Source organism: Protobothrops mucrosquamatus, unplaced genomic scaffold, assembly GCF_001527695.2.
Source record: "Protobothrops mucrosquamatus isolate PMUCROS unplaced genomic scaffold, P.Mucros_1.0 scaffold1100, whole genome shotgun sequence".
NCBI lineage: Eukaryota > Metazoa > Chordata > Lepidosauria > Squamata > Viperidae > Protobothrops > Protobothrops mucrosquamatus.
Genome location: NW_015387322.1, coordinates 35,780 through 60,195, shown reverse-complemented (window position 1 = coordinate 60,195; position 24,416 = coordinate 35,780). Strand labels below are relative to the sequence as shown.

Sequence of the window (24,416 nt, the reverse complement as noted above, 5' to 3'; positions counted from 1 at the left end):
GACAGCCATTTGTCTGAAATGGTGTAGGGTTTCCTGCCTGAGCAGGGGGTTGGACTCGATGACCTCCAAGGTTCCTTCCAACTTTATTATTATTATTGTTATTATTATTATTATTGTTGTTGTTGTTATTATTATTATTATATTGGAATAGCACATAGCAATCAATGGGGTATTTTAAATATGTACAGTAAATCTACTAATTCACAGCTGAATAAAAAGTGACATGTTTTACTCGGTGCAACTAATGATAACCTTTTTCTACCAGATGCATTACACTGTAAATTCAATGTAGAAGTAGGATTATAACTCAAATATTTTATTAGACATTATTTTTATTACCTTAAAAGATCAGATAACGTAATGGATTCTCTCAGCCATAGTAATGCCAGAGAACAGAAAGCCAGAGTCATCGGCATGGACAAGCTCAGATCCTCTTTCTTTTTCCCCCGTAAATATGAACCACCGTCCACTGATCCAGACCAGCCAGACTTTGCTACAAAAAGAGTTCCATAAGGTAAAGAAAGTTAACATTTCTACAGTGGATCCAGACTGAAAAAAGCTACAGAATTAATAAGCCACGCCTGTTTTAAAAGGAGAACATTAGCACCCCTCCACTGGTTTAATTTTTCAGCCTAACAAGAAGGATAACAAAGGGGCATACATAATCTTTAAAGATTAACACAAATAATTAAGCCTACATGGCTTCACTTGAAGCCACAGCTCACATATTACCAATTAAACTGAACTATAGAGTTTAATTGGTTAAAAGTAAGGAACAGAAATATTTATTCTTCAAAAATAAAAATAGCTACAAAAATAAAAAATAGCTACAAATAATCATTTAATATACATAAAACAAAGGAAATATTTCATCAATGAAATATGAGCATTCAACTGCAAGATCCGTAGGAGGAAAAGCAGTAATTCTTTCTTGCGTCTGCACCCACAGTATAAAAGGCACTATAAAATTAGCATCTGTTCCACCTTAGGAACTCGTATTTGAAATTGCAGAGTTCTATTGGACAAGACATAAATCACATGAATAATGTATCAAAATTATACCTGTCCACAGCTTTTATAATATACGGATTATAACACATACATACATACATACATACATACATACATACATACATACATACATACATAAATTAATTTACATACAGAAGGAATATGCTGAGAATCCAAGACAACTTCCAGATAGCATATCAGTCTTGAAAAGGAAGTGCTACCCCATCCAAGACCAGAAATAACTGAATTTTAGTTCAAAACATCTGGAAGGTATCCTAGTGCCTAACTCAGCAAGTTAAGCTATTAAGACTCATGATTTTTTTTGATGTATACATTTAACCTCTACCATAAATAGTTTGAACATACATTTTTCGTACTTTATAGCATATATTTTAATCACACTGAGAGCTATTGCCATTTAGTAGTTAATAAGACTAAGCATGGAGAGATCCAAGTTCTAGTCCATCTTCAACCATGGAATCAATGGATTACTCTTACAGTTCAAAGTACCTCACAGTGTGGTGGTGGTGGTGACAACGGTAAAAAACAGGAGGAGGTAACATTATACTTTATACTTTTGAATGAAAGGCTGAACACAGATATAACAAATTAAGAGCTAGCAATATCTTACAGAAACATATTATAAAATCTCAATGGGACTGTCGCATCGTTTCCCATCTTTTCCAAAATCTAGCAATGAAGATTGCAAGCTATTCATATTTCTTATTGATCATGTTTTATTTTCAATGTATGTATTTAATTAAATCCATTAATAGCAGCAATCTACCACACTGTATCACACTGCCTTCACTATCTCTGTTTAAAGACAAAGTCCCTTTGTTTAGATTGAATATAGTTACTAAGAAAATATTCTCTCGATCATGCTTCTAAAAACCTAGAAGGAACCATAAGAATTGTTTGGGGTATGATGCATATGTGACACATAAAAGAAAAACTATGAAGCTCAGTTAATGTTTTCAGTGAACTGTTTTGCCATTTTTTATATGTGTCTTAAAAATATTGCTGATATTCATTCTATCACTAACTCCAGATTAAGTCCAAAATGCAATTCTTTGTGCTCTGTTTGTAGCCATCATGTTAAAAACATCAAGCTAGCAGCCTTTCATTGTATTTGTTCTAGATTATACAAAACAGATTAGACAGTCAGCACTAAATCTAATTCAACATAACGTATGTCTTGACAACCCACAAATTGAATATGCTTCCCAATAATCTCTACATACCTGCATCAAACGGAAAATTTCAACTCGCCAGTTTTAACAGTTAAATAAACATTTTAAAACTCCAGGATCCCATAATACCTAATTGGTAGAGAAATCCCCCAACCACAAGCATGATACTAGAAAGATGAAACTCTCAGGTTTGAGGATTCAGATTTAATTTTCCCTGCATTATATTTACCCATATAGATTTACTTTTAGACCTAGAATAGATTCTAATTTATTCAACATACGCAGTTAAAAGGAAGATTACATAGTGTTGATGGTCTTCCAGATTATATTGTTAGAACTTCTACAGTAATAATAAGACGATTTCCATATATTCTTATACTGCCCTTTTAATCCTATTGGACAGCCTGCATAATTTATCAATGCATATTAAATAAACCTTCATGAAAAAGCACATTTTGGGGCAGCTGGTGGAAGTGTCATAGATTACACCTTCAGGTGGCAGCATGACCTATAAAACCTATGATTCAATCTTCTCCCTGGTATTTGCTTTAGCACTAGATGAGCCATAAAACTGACTTGTCCAAGCAGTGTTCACATGCCTTCCAAATGGGTTGGAATACATCTTCCTTCATCTCTAGATAGATCGACCATACTTTGAATTGTATACCTAAATCTACTGAGAGAGTTCTAAATGGGAAATACTGCTCAAGAAGACTTCCTTGGAGTCTTCTGCAATCTACAGGAATTTCCAGTAGGGCAATCAATAAATTGTTTCTGTATAATTTATTTGGATTCACCCCCCCAATTATTCTTAGGGTTAAAGACCACGTTTTCTATCATTTTTCTACATAGACATGAAGATTGTATGCTTAAATCTCCAAAGTAATCAAATAGAAATATATTTTCATATCTCAAAGAACTAAATAAAGTATATTTATTTACTTACCTGATGCTTTACTAACAGAAGAAGCAGCGCCAGTGCTAAATTCTGATATCGCATCTATATCACTTGTTGAACAAGTCAAGCTAATCAGGCTAGTGGTTTCACATTCTGTTTCAGTGTCTGTGTGCTGTTTAAAAACAGTTGAATTAAGACTCTAAGAACGTTAATCCGGAATTCAAGGGGATTCTTTTTTCTTTATTAAACCACGCCTTATTTTTTTTTACAAAAAAAAAACCAGTTAAGTTTAATTTGCTAAGCAAGATATCAAACAGAACACATTTTTAGAAAGGGAGCATTTTGCCCAGTTAATGCAAAATGATTTCCATAAAAACTAGAACTGTCAATGAGTTTCTTACAAGATGCAAGTAGAAACAAAACAAAAACTATAAAAATATATTACCGTGTTTCCCCGAAAATAAGACAACCCTGTACAGCCAGCTCACTTCTTCTGTGGCCGAAGGAAATGCCTCTGCAGCTGAGAATGTAGCTCCAGATTGACATGTGCGGCATCCCCCCGGCCTGCATTTCGCCATCAGAGGCCTCCCAAACGGCCTCTGCAGCCGAGAACTGAGCTACGGATTGAATCTGTAACTTGGTTCTCGGCTGCAGAGGCCTTTCCGGACGGCCTCTGATGGCAAAATACAGGCTGGGGGTAATCCAGAGCTCCATTCTCAACTGCAGAGGCATTTCCTGATGGTAAAATGCAGGCTGGTGAGCATCGCAGAAGTGGGCCGGTGAGGCAGGTGTCAATTCATGGGAAGCCGGGCTGCAACGATAAGCGGGTGCTTGATTTTTAGGCGTGTGCCTCGCCCCAAAACTAGGGCTTATTTTGGGGGTAGGTCTTACTTTCGGAGAAACACGGCATCAACAATTCAAGCAAAACTATATATTAGAAAAACTAAAGACATTGAAATAGCACTGATACAAAAAAATGGAATAAACATTTTATACACAGAAAATGTAAATCAGCTGTAGATAATTCAAGACACTCTTACACTTACACCAACTGATTCATAGAAGATGTAAGAGTAAAAAAAAGACATTGTTTTCTTTGAGTTATTAAGTTCATGTCGATACAGGTAGTTCTTGCTTAACAACCCTAATGGGACCAGCAACTCTGTCACTAAGCAAAGCGGTCACTAAGTGGGAAATCATGTGACTTGCCATTGTGCATTTGGATGGAAGGAGACAAGACTAATCAGTTTCACATCTTCTGCTTTTGTTTGCCTCTTAACTCCTCTCCACCTTTGGAATGCTCCAGTGCCAGTCATGCCACAACCTGGGGTTGGAAGCCATTGCCATACTACCCAAATAGCCTCTTACTTTTTTGAAATACCTTGGTCTCCGATCTCTCCGCTCTGGATAGCAGCAAGAGGGAAAAAAGGAAGCGATTTCTCTCCTTTTGCCTGACTTTCTCACTGCCAGCACGATTTTCATGTGTAGAAGAAACATCTTACTCTCTAGAAATGTCTTTCTCTCTTCTCCAAATTCTGTACTCTGGGTTTGTGTGTGTGTGTCAGGCAAAACAGAGATTGACTAGAGAAATGGCTCTACCTCCCCCCACAGAACAGAGAGATTAGAGACAAAAGGATTGCAAGGCAGCACTGAAAGCTGTTTGCATAGCATGCCTATGGCTCCCAGTCCCAGGCTGCTGGCTGAATTGCACTGCTTTTGAGAAGAGCAAACAGCTAACTTTTCTGCAATCCCTTTCTCCAATCTTGCTGCTCTGAAAGGAGAAAAGAAAGAAAGAAAGAAAGAAAGAAAGAAAGAGAAAGAAGGAAGGAAGGAAGGAAGGAAGGAAGGAAAGAACGAACGAACAGGCACAGGACATTATGTACTGACTGTAAGGGTGATCATGTGATTGAGGGATTCTGAAGATCGTAAATTTCAGCAATGTCATAACTTTGAACAGCGGCCAAATGAATAGTCTGTAAGCAAGGATTGTAATCTCATGCAGTCACATTTACATGTAGTTTATGCTTGAATTACTGAATTACAATAAGAGCGTGTATGCTCTTTCACAGCGGTACTCTTCCCATCTATAGGTAGTCCTTGACTTATAATCAATTATTGTAACTGTAATTGTAACTGACAGTCGTAATACCTGTTTTACAATCCATAAAGCACTCCCAGGTGTCGTAAAACATTGTGCTGCCCTCCCCCAATCACATGACTGCATTTCGGGTGTCTGCATTTACAACTGGTTGCCAAGTGCCCTGTGATCATGTGATTGCTATTTGCAAAATTCCCCAGAAAGTCAGTGATAAAGTTCAGTATGGGAAAGGGGCTGCGACACACAAGTGTTAGACGTGTGTACATTACAGAGCATGGATGGGGAGTTCTGTGAGTGAGCACATGCTACAGGAGGAAAAGCAATGGAAGCGATTTACAGGCCTGACCTGTGATTTTCCCTGCCAACTTCCCATTGGTTTTGTTTGTGGGAAGCAGGCAAAGTTAACAAATGCAAATCATTGTTACGTGTGAGTTGGTTCACAATCATGCGAACATGAGTGTTGGAACACCTAGAACTTTGAGGACATGTGGTGTGGCAATTTCAGTTGCTGAACAAAGTGGTAGTTAACTAAGAACTATCTGTACCTTTCATCAAAGTAGCAATATATTTAAAAAGTAACAGCAAAAGCAAGCGCTGTGGAATCTTAAAGGATGATAAACTATGTGACAAGGTAAATTTTCATGGACTTCAACCCATCCATTAATTACATCAGTGGATGTACACAAAAGGTTGTGGTTTAATACCTGTTACTAATTAGAAATCACACGCATTGCTGTTTTTACTACATTGAACTAATAGCCACTTTGTGGAAACACATAATAACTATTATTCAGTAAGGAAAATGTTCTGAAAACCAGAATATTTAAGAATGGTTAAAAATTACTATAAAATTAGCTTATTTTGTCAAAGATAGCAGCAAATATACATTTTCAAGGAACTGCAAGGAAAGCGTGATTTGTAATTTAAGCTTTGGGTGTAATATCTTTATATAAGTGCTATATAACTGTATAAGTGTAAAGAAGGTAGTTATTATTTCTCTTGAATGATATACTTACAGATAAACTATCACGAGTAACATCACCGAGAGGCTTCTCGCTAGAAGCCTGTTTGCTCTTGTGAAGATATCGTCTCCAAAAATTATACAGAACTTCATCCTGATAAGAACCAGCACATTATTCATTAATATTAGTACACAGGAGGCTTTCTCATTCATCCATTTTGATGAGGTTATCTATATCGTAGAACTCACGTTAAAGTATAGATTTTAATATTTTAATACAGAAAGAAAGAAAAAAAGGGAAAATATAAAAAGGGAAAAAGTGGATATACGGTATTGCTAGTTTGCAATATTCCTCACTCAATAATTCAAATTGGTTGAAAATATTGATGGGCAATAAGCTCACTTAAAGCATTAGTATTTCTGTTTTTATTTTTTATTGCCCAGAGTTGCTCTGTAAATGAAACGGGTAGTCTCTAAGTTTGGTAAATAAATATTAGCCCATGAATTTTAAAAGATTTACATACTTCTTAATTGGGAGGTCCTTCAGTCACTCATGTCCCAACCATCTCTCAACTCCTTTACTAAAATGATTACACTACATGGGGTTGCCCTTGAAAACCACTTGGAAGTTACAGCTGGTCCAGAATGTGATGGCACAGGTAGCAATGGATATGCCATTTTCTGGTTATATATCAGACCTGCTTCATGAACTGCACTGGTTGCCAGTTGGCTTCTGGGTTCAATTCATGGGCCTAGTCACTATCAAGGCCTGTTTATTTCAGGGTCCATCTATGTCAGATAATTTCTGACTTCCCAGTGAAATCAAGCAAAGTACATACATTCCAGGTCCAATCAATTAAATCGAATCTATCAGGACCTGGGCAGCACTTGCCCTCTAGAAGAGCATCCCCTGAAGATTTGTACAGCTGTTTTTCAAGTTGTTAAAAATGTGGTTCTGCTCCCAGGCCTGGCCTTAGGGTAGATGCCCAGGGTTTGATAGTTTGTTAATTTACGTTTTTCCCCTAATAAATTCCCTGGGAGGCCAGATAAATCTTATGTGTACCTTCTTCTTCAGGATCTAAAACCATTCATTTCCTGTGCAGTAGCTAAACTATGTTGCTGGGATGAACATTAAGAAATAATAATAATAATAATAATAATAATAATAATAATAATAATAATAATAATAATAATAATAATAATAATGATGATGATGAGGAGGAGGAGGAGAAGGAGAAGTAGTAGTAGTAGTAGTAGTAGTTGGAAGGGACCTTGGAGGTCATCTAGTCCAACCCCCTGCTCAGGCAGGAAACTCTATACTATTTCAGATAAATGGCTGTCCGGTCTCTTCTTAAAAACTTCCAGTGTTGGAGCATTGATTAAAAACATATTACCTTTGTTTTAAATTTTATTTTTGCTTTGATACGTCTTAACTAATAAATTGTTAGGGGACATATCATTTTTACTTTATACCTATTAATGTTTTAGATGTGTATCACTAGGTAATAAATGCATTAATATAGTAAGAGGAATGAATGTTACATTATGCAATTCTTTTGCCAGTAACTAGCATATCATTGTATCATGGATGCTTTTTTATTGTTTGATCTTTCTGTTTTTACTGTAAACCGCACAGTTTTCTGTGAGTTGGGCAGTCTCCAAACCTAATAATAAATATTACCACCCGAAACATCAAATAATAATTGTAATACAAAGAGCTTTTAGGAAAACTTTATCCTTCACATAAGTTATCAATTACCTGAAATGTGCATAATAGATAGTTGGTAGGTTTTTTTCCTTCTTATTCTAAATCAAGGTTCCATATTATATATATAAAAAAACCCACAAAGCCATTATGTAGGCTTTTTATATTTTGGTTTGCTTAGTGCAGACATGTCAAACGCAAGGCCCGGGGGCTGGATGCAGCCCTCGAAGTGGTTTCATGTGGCCCACGAAGCCATCCTGGAAACAGTGAGGGAACGGCCCCCACTGCCTTGGCCCTGGCCCAGGCCAGCCGGGAGCCAATGTACAGTTTTGTGGTGGCCATCTATGCTGAAACGCATTCAGTCTCCCTCTGACTTTGCCCTGGTACCCATCATGAACAACCTGGTTAAGGAGAGCAAGCACAGCAGCAGCAGCAGAGGTAAGTGCAGCTGGGCACCCCCTTGGGGAAGTGGGGCTGGGCTTGGTGACACGGGTGCTCGAGGGCCAAGCTGGGCATTTGACCTCTGCTGCCCAGGGCTCCGGGCAACCCACACCACCATCCAGCCCCCCCTCCACATGGCCTGAGAGGAACAGTGAGGCTCCTCCAGTGGACCATGCCTTGGCACTTTCCCTGGTCCCACCCCCTTCTGCCAGAGACCCTCAGATCTGTCCCACTCCTGCCCAGGCCCCCACAGGCACCCTTGACGCGAACGATGTAGAGCTGGCCATGCCCATCCAGTAGGCCACACCCACTCCATCCACACCCACCCAGTAGGCCGCACCCACCCTGGCGACACCCAACCGGCCCCTCAAGGGCAACTGCAATGCTGATGCGGCCCTCAATGAAATTGAGTTTGACACCCCTGACTTAGTGTGTATTGCAGGAATCCAGGCATAGTAGCCGAATGTGTAAGCCTAGAAAAGTGCTTTATTTTTCAAATAGTTAAGCAAACTGTGATTACTGAAAAGAGCAAAATACCTTCATCTGAGAAGAAACTCCTAAAGACTGCAGAGCTTCAGCTTGTTTTCGAAGAATACACTGAAAGCCTTCACATATGAACCAGTCCCAGCCTTTATCTGAAAATTAAGAGAAAGTGAAATCCTACGAGTAGCTTATGTTTGTCAGGTATCAAATTATATCAGTCAGAAACTTGAAGAATGGGTTCTTAAACAAATACTGAAAAGAAGCAAAGATAAATTGCACAGTCATCTACCCACCAGATAGACCTAGAAGATGACAATGACAAACCAATTTTGCATCATGCCAAAAATCCTACATGATGTGTACTATCAGCATACTGTTATACCCAATCCCAAAGTGACAGATGACTTTATCCAGCAGATTCATACTGATTTCAAACAGAAGGAGCAAAAGTATCTAGCCTCGTGGCACTCTACTTCTCAGGGGCGCTAAGCCCAATCTCTGCCTTCCATCAATATCTGAAACATGTGAAAGCAACCATGAAGAAAGGAGAACCCATGTACCAGCATCTTCTACACCTCATTCCTGCAGGTGGTCCAGAAGGATATCTTGATCAAGTGTTAAAGGCCTTGAAGAGTCTTTAGCAATCAAGAATTAAGGCCCTTGCACCACCCCCTCCAATAGAAGTCACTGAAAAGCATGACAGTGCTGTTTCACCTAATACAGGTGATCCTTAGCTTATTATTGCTTATTCAGTGACTTTTCAAACTTGCACAAGGGAGACTTGTGATAAGTCCTGAGTTCTGGTTGTCACAGCAAGCTGCCCTGATGTGATCACAACTGCCAATATTCCCTGCATTGCTTAGCGATGACTGTTCCACTCCCTATTGCTATCCTAACTTGAGAACTATCTATATTCTGATCTAAAACACAACCGAAAAGGATTGAGATAATCCATTTTCTCCAGGACACTTTTTTTTATAACTCACTGTGTATCCATTAGCACTATAAAAATTAATATAAGTATTGCTCTGTGTTTTTAATTGTTACAAGTGAATAGTAAAATACTTTATGCCCTAGAAAATGTTAGAGGTTGACAAAAACGGCAAAAGTTGCAGTCTTGTTCTTTTAAAAAAAGAACAAGGGTAGAGAAAACCATTTAGATCCAGATTGGCGCTCTCTCTTATAATCTGGAGGAGCCATAATCAATTTACATGTTTTGTTTGAATACATTTGGCATGCTTGAATCTATTATTACTCTGTATACTCTTCTTATAGTTGTGTTTTTTTAATAAATACCAGTCCTAATGCGCTTTTAACAGTATTGATCCTGAAACACATATCCTCAATTTTGAAAATTAAAAAAAAGATTCTGAAAGGTTGTCTTGCAAAACATGACTTTTAGAAAACACAATAAAGTTGAATCCATGTAAATTATCGATTTTGGATTCTTATCACTGTGCAACCAAGTGTCTAGAGCAGCGATCCCCAAGTTTCCAGCTCTGAGGACCAGCAGTGGTGGAGGGAGGGGGAAGGTTTTGTGCCTGTACCTGCCGCTTGCCAAAAATGGCACATGTGTGCTCACCCACTGCTTGTGCAATCCAGTTTTCAATGGGCCACAGCCCACTACCAGGCTGCAGGACCGGGGGTTGGGAACCCCTGGTCTAGAGGATTAGTTTCTTAAATTGATGCTAAAACTCCAGCTATGAATAAACCTATAACCCACAGAAGAACTGATTTAAACAAGCATACCATATTGGATGAGAAGGCTGTAAACTTGTTCAGCACTAGCTATATATGATGGGAAAGATCAATATTTGATACTTTTATAACAAACTGATAAAAAAATAAATCTTACCAAATTTATTCTTCTTTTTTCTTAATCCTCTAGAGATAGACTGTGCCCTTGCATTAGTAGTAACATCAGTAGTTTGAACTTCTCTAGTTTTCTGCAAGTTTTGAAAAGATGTATTTTTAATACATATGCCCAAAATTATTCGGCCTTTTTACACTACAGCTAAAACAACTAGACTAGGTCTACAACTATTTAAGAAGTTCATATACTGCTTTGGAGTCTTTGATATTGATATTTAAAAATTTACACTTAAACTTAAGGTGAGTTTTAAAATTGGAAAATAAATAACAGCAACCTTACTTCTATGACAGTGTGGCAAGATGTGCAGTAAAATCTGCCTTCTTCTGTAATGCTCCAGCTGACAGCAGAACAATATCCACAAGGTTCATTGTAGTCTCTCTAAAACAATGAGAAAATATCCATACTTTTCATTCTATTCAAATGCACAATGCAATAAATATTTAAGAAAAAAATTCAGCATATAATAGCAAGCACTCTATTTAACCCTAATATACCATTTGTATGTAACATGGCTTTTAAAACTGCATATCTGCAAATAAATTCAGGGCTGTTTCCTTCAACTAAGCATGAATAAAATTGCACTTGATTTTGTGACATACAATCCTATGAATGTTTACTAGACAAAAAGCCCCTTTCTTGCAGAGATTATTTTATAAAAACAAAGCACTACCACTATTATTCAACTACTAAATATTAACTCACAACTGTGCTTCTTTGCTTTGCAAACCCACAAACTTGTAGCACAATTGGGGAAGGGCATAAAATGGTGGGGAGGGAATAATCAACTCCTCTCCACCATTAAGATGCATAACTTCATCACCCAGATATACACAGTTTTGAGTGTTGCAAATTTTATTGTCTTTTCCCTGAGCCAAATCATTCAAGGAACAGCAGCATGGGAAGAGGTTGGCAGCTCCAACATCCCATCTTACAGAGGGATGGAAATACCAACAGGAATGATGAGATCCAGGCTATCGTTAGATGGCCGTTAAGAAAGTATGCTGTGCCTTTTTACTGCTGCAACTTGATCTTTCAGTTTTACATCCAGATCGTAACTCCTAGGTTAAATATATCCTCGAGCTGTGTCTTTCCTCTCAAAAGAGTCCTGAATTCAACCAATTAAACTTCCTCCAGCTTGGCGGGGAAATAAAAAAAAGCAATCAGCCCCCAAATAGCTACCGACGGGCTGTTGCAGATACAAGAATCGTGCTTAAAAAAAAAAAAACACCAGATCCCACCTACGGCATTATCTGTCCGCAAATGAATAAATTATTTTCCCCCCCTTCCCCCCCCCCCCCCTTTAACATGCAATATGAGCTTCCTAGTCGCGTCCGTTGCTGGAAAGCCGCCATCCCCAGCTACACCCCCCCCAACCTCACCGCGTCCTCTTCCTCCATCGCGCGACCCGTTTCGCGGGTTAGCGATCATCGCGACTGCGCCATAGCAACCAATTTGCCAGATGCCGGGGAGCAACGGAAACAACTACCGCCCGGGAAACGAGACCTCTTGCTTTTGGGTTCCGAGGTTGGTAATAACACGGGCCTCTTTCTGCTTAAAGGTTTTTGAAGATTTTTAAGCTGTGTGGCTCTTAAATCGAAGTCCAACTTGTCTTCAAGGGATGATGGCTGGAAATGCAAAGTAGAAATGTTTATTTGGAGTGAAGGAATGGATGAATGACTATTGGACACAGGCAATTTAGCAAAAGCCACCGCAACAAACGTTCCAGGATATTTTTTTAAAAACGTAAAGTGCGGGTAAGTGTAGGGCCGTGGTTAGTTAAAAGCAGAGAGGCCTAGTTAAGATAGAGCAACGTTTCTTAAAGCAGGGTTCTAAGGCTCCCCCATGATCCTCCTCTCAGACACCTGCAAAATCAAAATTATTTGCAGCCTATGTTGAAAAATAATACAATATTAAAATCCCACCAATCATGACAAGCAGCAGCAGAGGCATATTTCTAAAATTTTAATATGGTAAATATTGACAAAAAAAACTCATGCAAACCAGAAAGCTGTTTTGGTGTCCTCCAAATATTTTTAAAAACAACGAGCAAATCCTGAGAGAAAAAAAGTTTAAGAAACACTGGGTACTAGAGACCCCCAAGTTTATATTGTGTGTGAATCTCCCCCCTCTTTCCATTACAGCTGCTTTAATCGGGAGAAATCCTTACCCCTCTCTGCCAGATGTTCGTGAACTACAAGTCCTGGCATATGTCACCATTAGCCTTATAAACTGAAGTGCTGGGAATTGGAAGTTTAGTGAGAGTTAGAGAAATGCATGCTGCTTATTTCTGCTAGAGATCAAAAGCCTCTAATTCTATTTATACATTAACCAGTTTTGTTTGAACAAGGGACTACAGTTGGTTTAAATTATGGTCTATCAATAACAGTGGTGTATTATTTGGCTTTCTTGGGAAAATGCAAAGTAATAAACTGGGTTTAATTTAAAATAAACAGATACCTCCAATCACCTCCTTGCAGCAATATTGTAAGCGAGGAAGAGTACAATGGCTCTTATTATTTTACAGCTACAATCCAAACATAGCTGTCTCTCTATATTTGGCTAAATTTTATTTACATTCGTTTAGGCCATTTATAATCCACATTTCTGGCAAGCAGTGAATATTCAAGGCAGCTAAAAACATTAAGGTAAAGAAATAATCTGAAAAAATACAAATGTAATTTGATCCTAAAGCTAACTAACAACTAGTTTCACTATAAGATACTGATACACTTTTTCCAAACAATTATTGTTGTGATACTTTAGATTGAACACTGTGTATAATAGAAATTAAATAGAAGATTATGTCTTTTTATGTTCTTTTTCTTTCTTTTATGATTTTACTTCTCCTGAGAGCAGAAATTGATTTCACCAGTTCAAAGATACCGTACTATCAAATGTATAGTTATTTTCTTATCTGGCCCCTGTAGTACTTTTAACATGCAGCATTGTTTTATAATTAGTAATCAATTTTTACCTTTCCTGCATATTACTATTTTACAGATGCAGTTCAAATTATAGAACAGGTGCAAATAAAAACAAATAACAATTTTGTTTCCCTTTCCTACTAAAGAAGTCAAAAATATACATTTGCTGTTGGAAATGTGTTATCAGAATTATATTCTGTAATACACTACATTTTGTGCATTTATTTCATATATTGTCAGCTTTATCAATTAAAAATTTCAAATCATAGATATTAATTATGCAAACTTTCTCCTGCACTTGTCAATATGAAATTAGTTTTTCCAAATCCTGGTTTTTATACTGCAAACTTATTTTTATGGTCATTATACCAGAATTTGAATTACTAAACTACTGCTCAGACAGGAAACCCTATATCATTTCAGACAAATGGTTGTCCAATCTCTTCCAGTGTTGGAGCAGTCACAACTTCTGGAGGCAAATTATTCCACTGTCAGGAAATTTCTCCTTAGTTTTAGGTTGCTTCCTCTCCTTGATTAGTTTTCATCCATTGCTTCTTGTCCTGCCTTCAGGTGCTTTGGAGAAGAGGTTGATTCCCTCTTCTTTGTGGCAACCCTTAGATATTGGAACACTGCTATCATGTCACCCCTTGTCCTTCTCTTCATTAAATTAAACATACCCAATTCCAGCAACTGTTCTTTTCAACCTATGTTCATATGGAGTTTTAATTCTTTTATAGCAATCAATATATTGAAACTTGAAACCCACTATTCTGGGCCCAAAGTTTTGGAAACCAGGCTCTGCCTGTCACAAGCCAGGACAAAGGGTGAATGATGGAGGAATAATACTCTTTTAAAAAAACCTTGGTCCAGCTGGCCCAGCTGGTAGCACTTTGTAAGGGCCCCTTGCCAGGGTTACAGGAGAAGATGATCAATGGTTTTGAAGGCGGAATAGGACCCTATGTCCCAATGGCAGATAAAGGGCTGCACCTATCTTCACTTAGCAGTGTCTATACTTCAGTGAAGCGGCTGCAAAAGTGTCTTTTCCAGTAGAGCGACCTCTTAATACCTGGCAGTAGGTATAAAGTGCCTTCAACAACAGATGGAGTGACACATCGGTTGGAGTTGGAGTACCTCAGTTGTATCAGTGGTAGTATCTAGTCAAATTCTGGATCTGAGGGTGCAGCCTTGGTAACTTTTGCAACCAGTACTATGGTTCCAATTTGGAAGGGCAAGGGTGACATGCCGAATACTCGAATTATCATCTGATTTGGCTCCTGTGTCACATCATGAAAATATTTGAACAGGTTATCGATGTCAGGCTCTGCAGGATTATCTCCATCACTCTGAATCAATGTGGCTTTCTGAAAGGTAATGATGGACACCATTCACAGTGCTTGGTTGCTTTTGTGAGAAGACCAAGCCCATCCACATGGTATTCTTTGACCTGGAAAAGGCCTTTGATCGTGTCCCACACAAACCTATTTAGCACATCCTATGATCCCACAATCTCCTTGAAGTCTACATCTGGTGGATTCAACTGTTGTACCATAGTGTCACTAGCATGATCTGATGTGCAGTGGGAACATTGCCTCCCTTCGCCATCAACATCAGAGTACATCAAACACTGGCACTTTCACCCCTATTTGTTCTTTGCATAGGTACTATGACGCTTGATCTCTAATCGCCTCATCCATGATCGCTTCTCTGCCAAAAACGTCTTCTTGGCGAATGAGCAATGTGAAGACCTCCAAGAGCAAACGTGGCAATAGAATGAATGCCTCTGAGAATTTGGTCTTTGACTGAACATCAAGAAAACGGAATATATGGACTGCGCCCCCCAAACCGATGAAACCATCCGCTTTGATGGAGAAGATCTGAAGGAAATAGAGCAATTCAAGAATCTTGGTTCCTTCATATCCAGTGACAGCGATAGCTTTCCAGATGTCCACGCCCATATCAGTGCCACTTGGATGAAGTGGCCCTAGGTGACTGGAGTCCTGTGTGATGCCCCTATGCCTCAAGTCAAAGATTTACATAACAATAATGCACCCAGTTGCCCTCTTCAAATTGGAATGCTGGCCAGTGACAGCAAAGCATGATGCTCACGTGATGGAAATGCAAAGTCTCCGAAGGTATCTTGGACTAATGCGATTCAACCACATCATGAACGATGACATCTGATGTTAACTGGGAGTCACACCAATCGTAGCAAAAATGTGAGAAGAAAGGCATGGACGCAGTAAAGAAGACTCAGTGACGAGGACAGCCATGCGTCTGGATCCTGATGCCAAAAATCGGTGGATGGTGAATGGCTCACATCAAGGAGGACATGAAATGCATGGATGGCATCCCTGAAGATGCCCTGGATCGATCTAAATGGAGACAAATATGGACCCCACCGTAGAGCGGGAATAATGCTAAGATATATTAAAACTTGGCAGTATGTAATTTATCAACATATATAATTACTTTTCATAGAGAAGGCTTACACAACATAGTAACTAGTTTTACTCACAAACTAGCCTACCAAATTTTAGTCTGCTGTGTTGCATGAATATAGCCTGTGTAATAAATTTATGGTTTAATGAGTTCTATGTACAGTACCCAAGTTTAACTGAGTAAACCAGTGGTTAATACAGCCATGCAAACAATTGTCATGCAAACATAATCCTTGAGTAGCAAACTAGCTAATTACATTTCATCTGGTATTTTGTGAATATAAATGTGCTGCCGAAGATCTGTATCATATTGTCTAGTGTTTGTTCCTATGGATGAAAGCTGGGCCAGATAATTTGATTGAAAAGTATACACCCATGTTATATCCACCCATGTTATCTATTTGCTTAATTGCATCTTTAAGGAAGCATTTAAGCTGTGAAAATAATACAGAGGAAGTGTTTGGTCCTGGTTTAATATGCATGGAAGTATCCAAGGCATAAAGCCAATCTCACAAGTCACCAATGCTATAAACAAGCATTCAAATGTCAAATAAACAAAGTGCATGTGGGGAAAAAAAGGGGGGGTATGTGTATTATCAATTGATAACAATGGAGATATCTATAAAACTCGATACATCACCCTGGAGGGAGAGCAAGTTGGTGCAGTTGATTTCATGCTGACCTTTTCCCCTCCCTCAAAAAAACCCCCCAGACATTCTTAATTTCAGGTTGGAAAGTGCTTATGAGTGAAACCTCACGGAAGAGACGTTGAAATAGTTACGTATAAATCTCTGTCAAACTGAAAAAATGAAATATTCAAATTTGGAGTGCAAATAAATGCATACTGGAAAAAATAATAATCCTGAAACAGTTATATAATTATTGGAAGTCAGATTAATCATTTCAGTTCCTCCTCCATTTACTCATCTGACCTAATATGAGTTGGAGACTTTCTTTCTGTCTTACATGCTTACAAGCCTGCTGGGGAAAGCAAGTCCTGCCTTTGAATAATGGCATGAATATAACTGGTTATTCAACATATAAAATTATGTGTTAACCTTTGTCCCTAATTACAGGTTACTCAAGCATACTGAGTCCTTGATAGGAATATGATAATTTTGGAGTTAGGAGACAGTCTGTCTTCTCGCTCCAGTTCAGTTTCTAATTAAAAGGATTGCATGCAGTATATTCAAGTTGATGCACACTCTGATAAATTATATGCCCGGTGGACTCCAACTAGCAACATTTTTAATGAGCAAGGTTCCACGGCTAATATTAAATATTAATATTAAATTCTGATCTTTGTTTTCCCAAACCTGGAAAGCTGAATAAGCATACCTAACTTGAATACAAAACCATTGATCTCCTTCGCTATAATGAAAGTCTGCTTTTGAGCCTTATTGTTAAAAGTAGTATTTGCTTTCAGAATACAGTCAGGCTCTCTCAGATGAAGCTTAAAAACAGAGTTTCAGGGAAGGGTCCCCAAGGAACATCCCAATTATTTTTTGCAAGCCCCTGATAAAGAAGGGTTACAGATAATTGCTTCTCATCATAGACCTCCGAGTACTGTACGTCTTTCTGATACACTGAGACGCCATTTTCTGAAGCCACCTTGCAAAGCAGGCTGTATTTTTCACTTTATATATTGCATAATGCAGAGCAGAAATACTTCTCTTGCATTCTGGCTTTCTTCTTTCTGGCCGCTAAGGAGAAATTGCTATCACTATAGACCAATGGTTCTCAACCTTTTTAATGCCGCGACCCCAACCGGTCGTAAGTCGAGGACTAAACCGGTCGTAAGTCGAGGACTAAACCGGTCGTAAGTCTAGGACTAAACTGGTCATAAGTCGAGGACTACCCAACCGGTCGTAAGTCGAGGAGTTTCCCTGCCCGGGAGCGCCGCACATGCGTGGTTCTGCCCCCTGCGCCGGCCGAGGCGTAGCTGGCAAGCGGCAGAGACAGAGCAGGCTGACCACCAGCTGGCCCAGCTCAAGGGAGGTAAGGCACCCGCCGGAAAAGGGGAAAAAAATGGCGGACAGCCTTGCTTGGCGACCCCCGTGAAATGGTCGATCGACCCCAAATGGGGTCGCGACCCATAGGTTGAGAACCGCTGCTATAGACTACTTCTGCAAACCTGTTGGATGGAGAGCCAAAATGTGGTGTCCCAAATACTGTATGTCTTTAGTGACTGACTGTGAACCTTGAGTTTCCGGCAAAAAAACAGGCATTGAAGAAAGCTCATAATCAAAATTTTAAAAAATGGCAGGAAACAACAAACCAGCCACTAAGAATACTCTTAAAACATAGGAAACACTGTTAAAAGCATCACTAGCAGAGACTACACCCAACCAATTTAAGCCTGATTCAGCTCCCAACCTTGCTTACTCACCAAAGACTGACCAGATTTAAAAAAAAGAAAAGAAAGAAAACAAGATTTTCTTGCTAGTGAGTGGATAACAGGGAGGGAATGTGCCTGATCTCCATCACAGGGAATTGTAAAGCTTGTAACAACCACGGAAAAGGCTAGTTGATAAGTTCCTATCTGTAGGTGTTTAGTCTACCTAGCACCAGAGACTTCATATCAGAAACCCTGAATGGGATCTCACTTCTCTGTTCAGGACAGATGTGCGATTTGAGATTTTTTTTTGGGATACAGAACTGTTGCTTGGAGACCAGATGGCAAATATGGGCAGAAAGGCTTCCTTCTGTGAACCAATCATGCCTGTTTCTGGACCACGAGGATCCCCAGATAGTTATTCATACCTTGCTCATTGCACATGGACTATTGGACTGTAATAGTGGACTATTACAGCACGTTCTACATGGTACTCTTATTGAGGTCCACTTGAAAGTTGCAGCTGGTCTAGCATACAGTAGTGCAGGCAGTTATGGTAATGCTGTGGTATGCCCATGTTACATTTCTGCTCTGTGAGCTATACTGCTGATTGTTTTTTAAGTAAAAACCCACATTGGACCCATGAATAAATTCTTGGAAAATTGTTTTCAGTCTATCAGTCAAAATCATTGTAAACAATTTGTAATCATTATTCAGTAATGACATAGGCCATAGTTTCTTGTTACAGTCAAATCTTGTCTCTTTTTAGGTATTAGTGCTATATTGGCATCTTTCTTTCCTGTGAGATACTGTAGACTAGTTCACCATGTTTTGTGAAAGTTATAAAAGTTCATCCTTAAAACATCTATAATAAGAATCTGTAATCCATTTGGTCCAGGCACCTTTCTTGGTTTAATCTTTTTTACAGCTTCAGAAACTTCATTTATAGTTAAAATCGATTCATAATCTGTTTCTGTTCTTCTATAATCCCCGGTAAATTTTGTTTCTTTAGATATTCATCTATCTTCACCAAAGAGTTGTCACTTGTTTTATACAGGTTAGAATAATATTGATTAAATACTTTTTGAATATCCATACTATCCGTTAGTACAATGTCTCTCTCTTGCTGTGTCAATATAATTTTATTTTCCTTTTCCTTTCTTAATTTATATGCCAACCATTTATGTAGCAAACTCATTGTTTATTCCTTTACATAGTTCTTCTATTTCTATAATTGCTAACCTACATAACTATCAAGGTAAAAGCTTAATTTGTTGAGAAATACTTATTTTCTCTAGAAATTTCTTTAATTCTTTTTATCTCAATCAAAATAGCTTGTGTTTTCTCTTGCCTGTTCTTTTTGAGTTCCCTATTATGTTGTACAAAATAACTTCTGATAAAAGGTTTTCTTGCACCTCAACTCATTCTTAAATCAGCACTTTATGTTATTTAAAAAAAAATTCTTTCAATTTCTTTTCTGCTTTCTGTAACTTTTCATTTAGCCTCATATAAAAGAACTGGATTTTCTTTTACAAACCAAACTTACAGGATTATGACCTGAAAAGGTCTTTGGTAATATCTCTATTTTAGAAACCTTGGTAGCTAAAATTCTTTGAAATCCACATCATAATTATTGTTGAAAAGGATCTATGTCTTTTAGAAAAGAAAATATAGCCTCTTGAATTGCCATTTTTCTGTCTTCGTAGGTTCATTAGCCCTAAAATGTTCATCAAATAAAAGAAATCTTTTAGTAACTTGCCTTAAGTGACTTTAATATTTTTCTTAGAACTCGTGTCAGTTGTGGGGAGATCACTCCATTCCAATCCCCCATCAAGCTCCAATTTTCATAAGAAACTTATTAGTCTTTCCATAAATCCTTTACAGAGCAGTACTTTTTCTTGGGGCATAGATTCCCAGTATCAGCATTTTAGTCCTAAGTAAATTAACATCCACTCCAATAAATCTACCATGGTCATCAGTCAACACAAGTTCTGGTTTTAGTTTGGGATTAATGTAGAAAACAACTCCATTTCTTTTCTTTCTTTCTTTTTCCTGATGAAATAAATGTGATAAATGAAATAGTTATGCCCTTTTTTTCAAATAACAATGTATGTGATAGTTGCAGGCAAATTATATTTTGTTTTAATGTTTTCAAATCATGATTTTTTTTTCTCTTTTGAGGATCATTTGCTCCATTTAGATTCAGTGTTAAAAACCTGTAATCTACAATCAAACCAAATGTTTAGCGTCGGTATTTGATCAAAATGTGGACGCTTGGCAACTGGCTCATATTTATGATGGTTGCAGTGTCTTTTGCAACCTTCTAGCAAGCAAAGTCAATGGGGAAGCCAGATTCACTTAATAAATGTGTTACTAACTTGACAATTGCAGTGATTCACTTAACAACTGTGGCAAAAAAGGTTGTAAAATGGGACAAAACTCACTTATCAACTGTCTTGCTTAGGAACGTAAGTTTTGGGCCCCAATTGTGGACATAAATCAAGGACTACCTGTACTGAAAACAAACTCTTAGAACATTGCCAAGAGGCATTTTGTTCTTCAGCTCTACCTGTTCAGCCATTATATTGTAATTGGATTACATAGGAGCATCTCAAAGGAAACAAAGAATAAATTGTGTGTGCCTAAAGTTCCCTCACACTTGGTACAGAAACTGTTGGCAATAAATCAGTAAGTTGCGTTGTTTTTCTGAAAAGGGAGGGGTTGCCACCTGGTGGAGATAGATTATATTACAGTAACATACATTACTATAGATAAGATCTCAGCTATTCTTACTGTAGAAAACCTTATTTGTTTTATAATGCAGTTCATAATAGAGTATTGGAGGCATAGTTCTGTTTGTTTAATTCATTAAATGGGTATTTCCAATTTTCGATTCCAGGGAGGAAAGAATTTGATGATGTCATAATAGTGAACGTATTTCCATTCTATTCACTGATTAGCATTAAAACTGCAAAAACTTTAATTTAGTAAAGATGTTCATTTCCTTTTGTTAACAGTTCTAACAAATTAAAAGTTTTAGTAAAAAGTAATATTTAACCAGATGATAACAGCTAGCTGACCAAATTGTCAGGACTGGACAAACTATCAGTTATTATAAAGTACCCACTGGATAGAGTATATCCAGTGTTCAAAACCGAGAAAGTCTTTCCAAATTATACACAATTATTAATATGCCTGATAATGATGGAAATGATGGAAATCTGATGGAAAGATCAATAAAAAAGTGAGTGTTAAATCTGATGGAAAGCAATGGATCTCAGTAATATGAAAGTGTTAAACTACAATTGTGTATATGTGTTAGCTGATAAAATGTTAGCATCACAAAATCATGCTATTCGACATTTCATCTGATTGGATGGATCATTCAAGAGTACTAAGATATACATGTGAGAAAATGGAATTAAAACTTATACATTTGAATTTTTAAGGAAACTTGCCTATCCTGTTATTACATTAAGATAATGTTCAGAATTTTCCTTTTTTTGAATAATGTTCAGATTTTTTTCAAACAGCTCTGATGAATGAGAGCAAAGGCCAATTTAGTCTAGCATCCCTTTCATATGATATATATCCAAACACTGTAGTTATGAGGGGCCCAGAAGAACAATAAGACCACAAACGCCTTTGATCTCTGTCATTCTTTTAATAACTAAGTGTTACTTAATCAGGAATAAAATTTCTTTTGATCTTAATTAGCAGTGGCCCAAGTTGTCACTGTGAGGCCGGTCTTTGCTCCTTCCTTCCTCTGTTTTGCACATTCCTTTTCCTTTTCATCAACGCATTATGGGGAAGGAGATTGCTTCTGTTATCCATTAGCGCAGGGTCTTCAAACTTGGCCCTTTTATGACTCATGTACTTCAACTCCCAGAATTCCTCAGCCAGACCCCTGCATTTGCACATAAATGGAATACCTCCAGTAATATACCTCCAATTATACACTCTGAAAAAAGAACTCTGAGCAAGACTTTTCACCTTGGTGGGAGCTCTGGAGAGCCATGCCAGTCACTTTTCTACAGTCACATTACTTCCATTGGGAAAACAATCCAGGTACTGTTCCAGAACATTTGTCCATCTAGTTTGATACTTTGCTCAGAGGAGATTGCAAAATTGCTCCCTTCATGAGCTGCAAGTATCTTGGTATATTTACAGAAAATCAGGCATCTTTTCCCACAAAGCACTCTATAAAGAACAACCCAATGCCAAACAGGAATATTCACAGAGTGTTGATAATTATTCATGGAAATAATTTTCTCTGCAGTGAAATTGGCTTGTTTTCCAAAATTGGTTTTTGTTGCTTTCCTGCTGTTAAACCTATCCGCATTCTCACCACTCACTTATATATTTATAAGAGATAATAATAAGAATCCATCATCTTCCATTCTTTAAATTAACTGTTCTCAGTCTAAATTGTTTAGAGTCTTCCAAGTTCAACACTATTGTGTTCTACTATATAATTTACTATACTTTGACTGAACATTTGCTAAATATTATTGTAGCTAGCTATTGTAACTTTCTTAATTTCTAGAGAACATTGTGCTATTGTCATGAAGTTTATGGATAAATTATATGTTCTCATTCTTATTCATACTTCTGGGATCTAGAGTTTCCATAAACAGAACAAAGGATAGCAACTATACAACTTCACATCTTGATGGGAAGCTCCACCATAAGTCATATTTATTTTAAAATATGGTGCCAAAGATTATTTGGATTAAGTACAAATATAAAACAGAGAACATGTACGTTCTAAAGCAGGGGTGTCAAACTCGCAACATCACATGACGTGTCGCGATGTATCACGACTTTTTTTCCATTGCCGGCAATGGGGTGGGTGTGGTTTCACCATGACGCATCCGGCCCGCAGGCTGGCAGCTTGACACCCCTGTTCTAAAGTACCGGTAAATATAACCACATACTAAAATAATAAAAATCGTGAAAAATGAGGGATTTCCGAGGAAGAAATGGCGAACTGATGGCCACTGTGGTAGAATGAAGAGCTGTTGAGTATGAAAACTAGCTCTTCATATTTGCTCTCCAGACAAGGAGAGGACCTGAGATTGCCCTCAAGTGCTCTAGTCTAGAGTTTAGAAAGTTGCTCCTTTTGAGGAGACTGCAAGACAGCAGTCTTTGGTGGGTTTAGAGCTCTGGGAGATGAGGAAATAGCAATCTTGCTGCAGCTGCCAAAAAAGCCAACACAGTGCTGGTCTGCATTAACAGAGGGATAGAATCAAGATCATGTGAAGTATTAATACCACTTTACAATGCCTTAGTAAGGCCACAGTTGGAATACTGCATCCAGTTTTGGTCACCACGATGTAAAAAAGATGCTGAGACTCTAGAAAGAGTACAGAGAAGAGCAACAAAGATGATTAGGGGACTGGAGGCTAAAACATATGAGGAACGGTTGCTGGAACTGGGTATGTCTAGTTTAACGAAGAGAAGGACGAGGGGGGACATGATAGCAGTGTTCCAATATCTTAGGGGCTGCCACAAAGAAGAGGGAGTCAAGCTATTCTCCAAAGCGCCTGAAGGCAGGACAAGAAGCAACGGATGGAAACTAATCAAGGAGAGAAGCAACCTAGAACTAAGGAGAAACTTCCTGACAGAACAATTAACCAATGGAACAACCTGCCTCCAGAAGCGGTGAATGCTCCAACACTGGAAGTTTTTAAGAAGAGACTGGACAGCCATTTGTCTGAAATGGTATAGGGTTTCCTGCCTGAGCAGGGGGTTGGACTAGATGACCTCCAAGGTCCCTTCCAACTTTATTATTATTATTATTATAAATACAGACAGTGACTTTAAAAGGACATTGGGTTTGCATATTTCCTTTTCTAATCACTTTTTGAAATGGCTTGTTAATTGCTTTTCAGGTAATAAGAAGCTTTGATTTGATAAATTTGAACACTGAGTGAATATTCTTCAGTCCTCAGCAAAATATGTTTTAAGTATAAGTTTAGGACAAAACATTTTTTAAGAATAATGCAAACAGCAAAAGTGTGAAAGAAAGAATCCCATGGGAAAATGCTTGTGTT

At 38.0% G+C, this 24,416-nt stretch overlaps 1 protein-coding gene across 1 annotated transcript in view; it reads right to left on the bottom strand.

Annotated features, from left to right (window-relative positions):
- Window positions 1-14,972, bottom strand: part of TAF1B (TATA-box binding protein associated factor, RNA polymerase I subunit B) — a 41,965-nt gene extending 26,993 nt beyond the window's left edge. Inside the window, exons 1-7 of the mRNA XM_015820256.1 lie at window positions 14,838-14,972; window positions 10,943-11,041; window positions 10,646-10,736; window positions 8,845-8,942; window positions 6,217-6,315; window positions 3,151-3,274; window positions 340-493 (exon numbers count right to left, since the gene is read on the bottom strand). Coding sequence (XP_015675742.1) covers window positions 340-493; window positions 3,151-3,274; window positions 6,217-6,315; window positions 8,845-8,942; window positions 10,646-10,736; window positions 10,943-11,041; window positions 14,838-14,972 — 800 coding nt within the window. The remainder of the gene's footprint in view (window positions 1-339; window positions 494-3,150; window positions 3,275-6,216; window positions 6,316-8,844; window positions 8,943-10,645; window positions 10,737-10,942; window positions 11,042-14,837) is intronic.
- Between the last annotated feature and the right edge of the window lie 9,444 nt (window positions 14,973-24,416).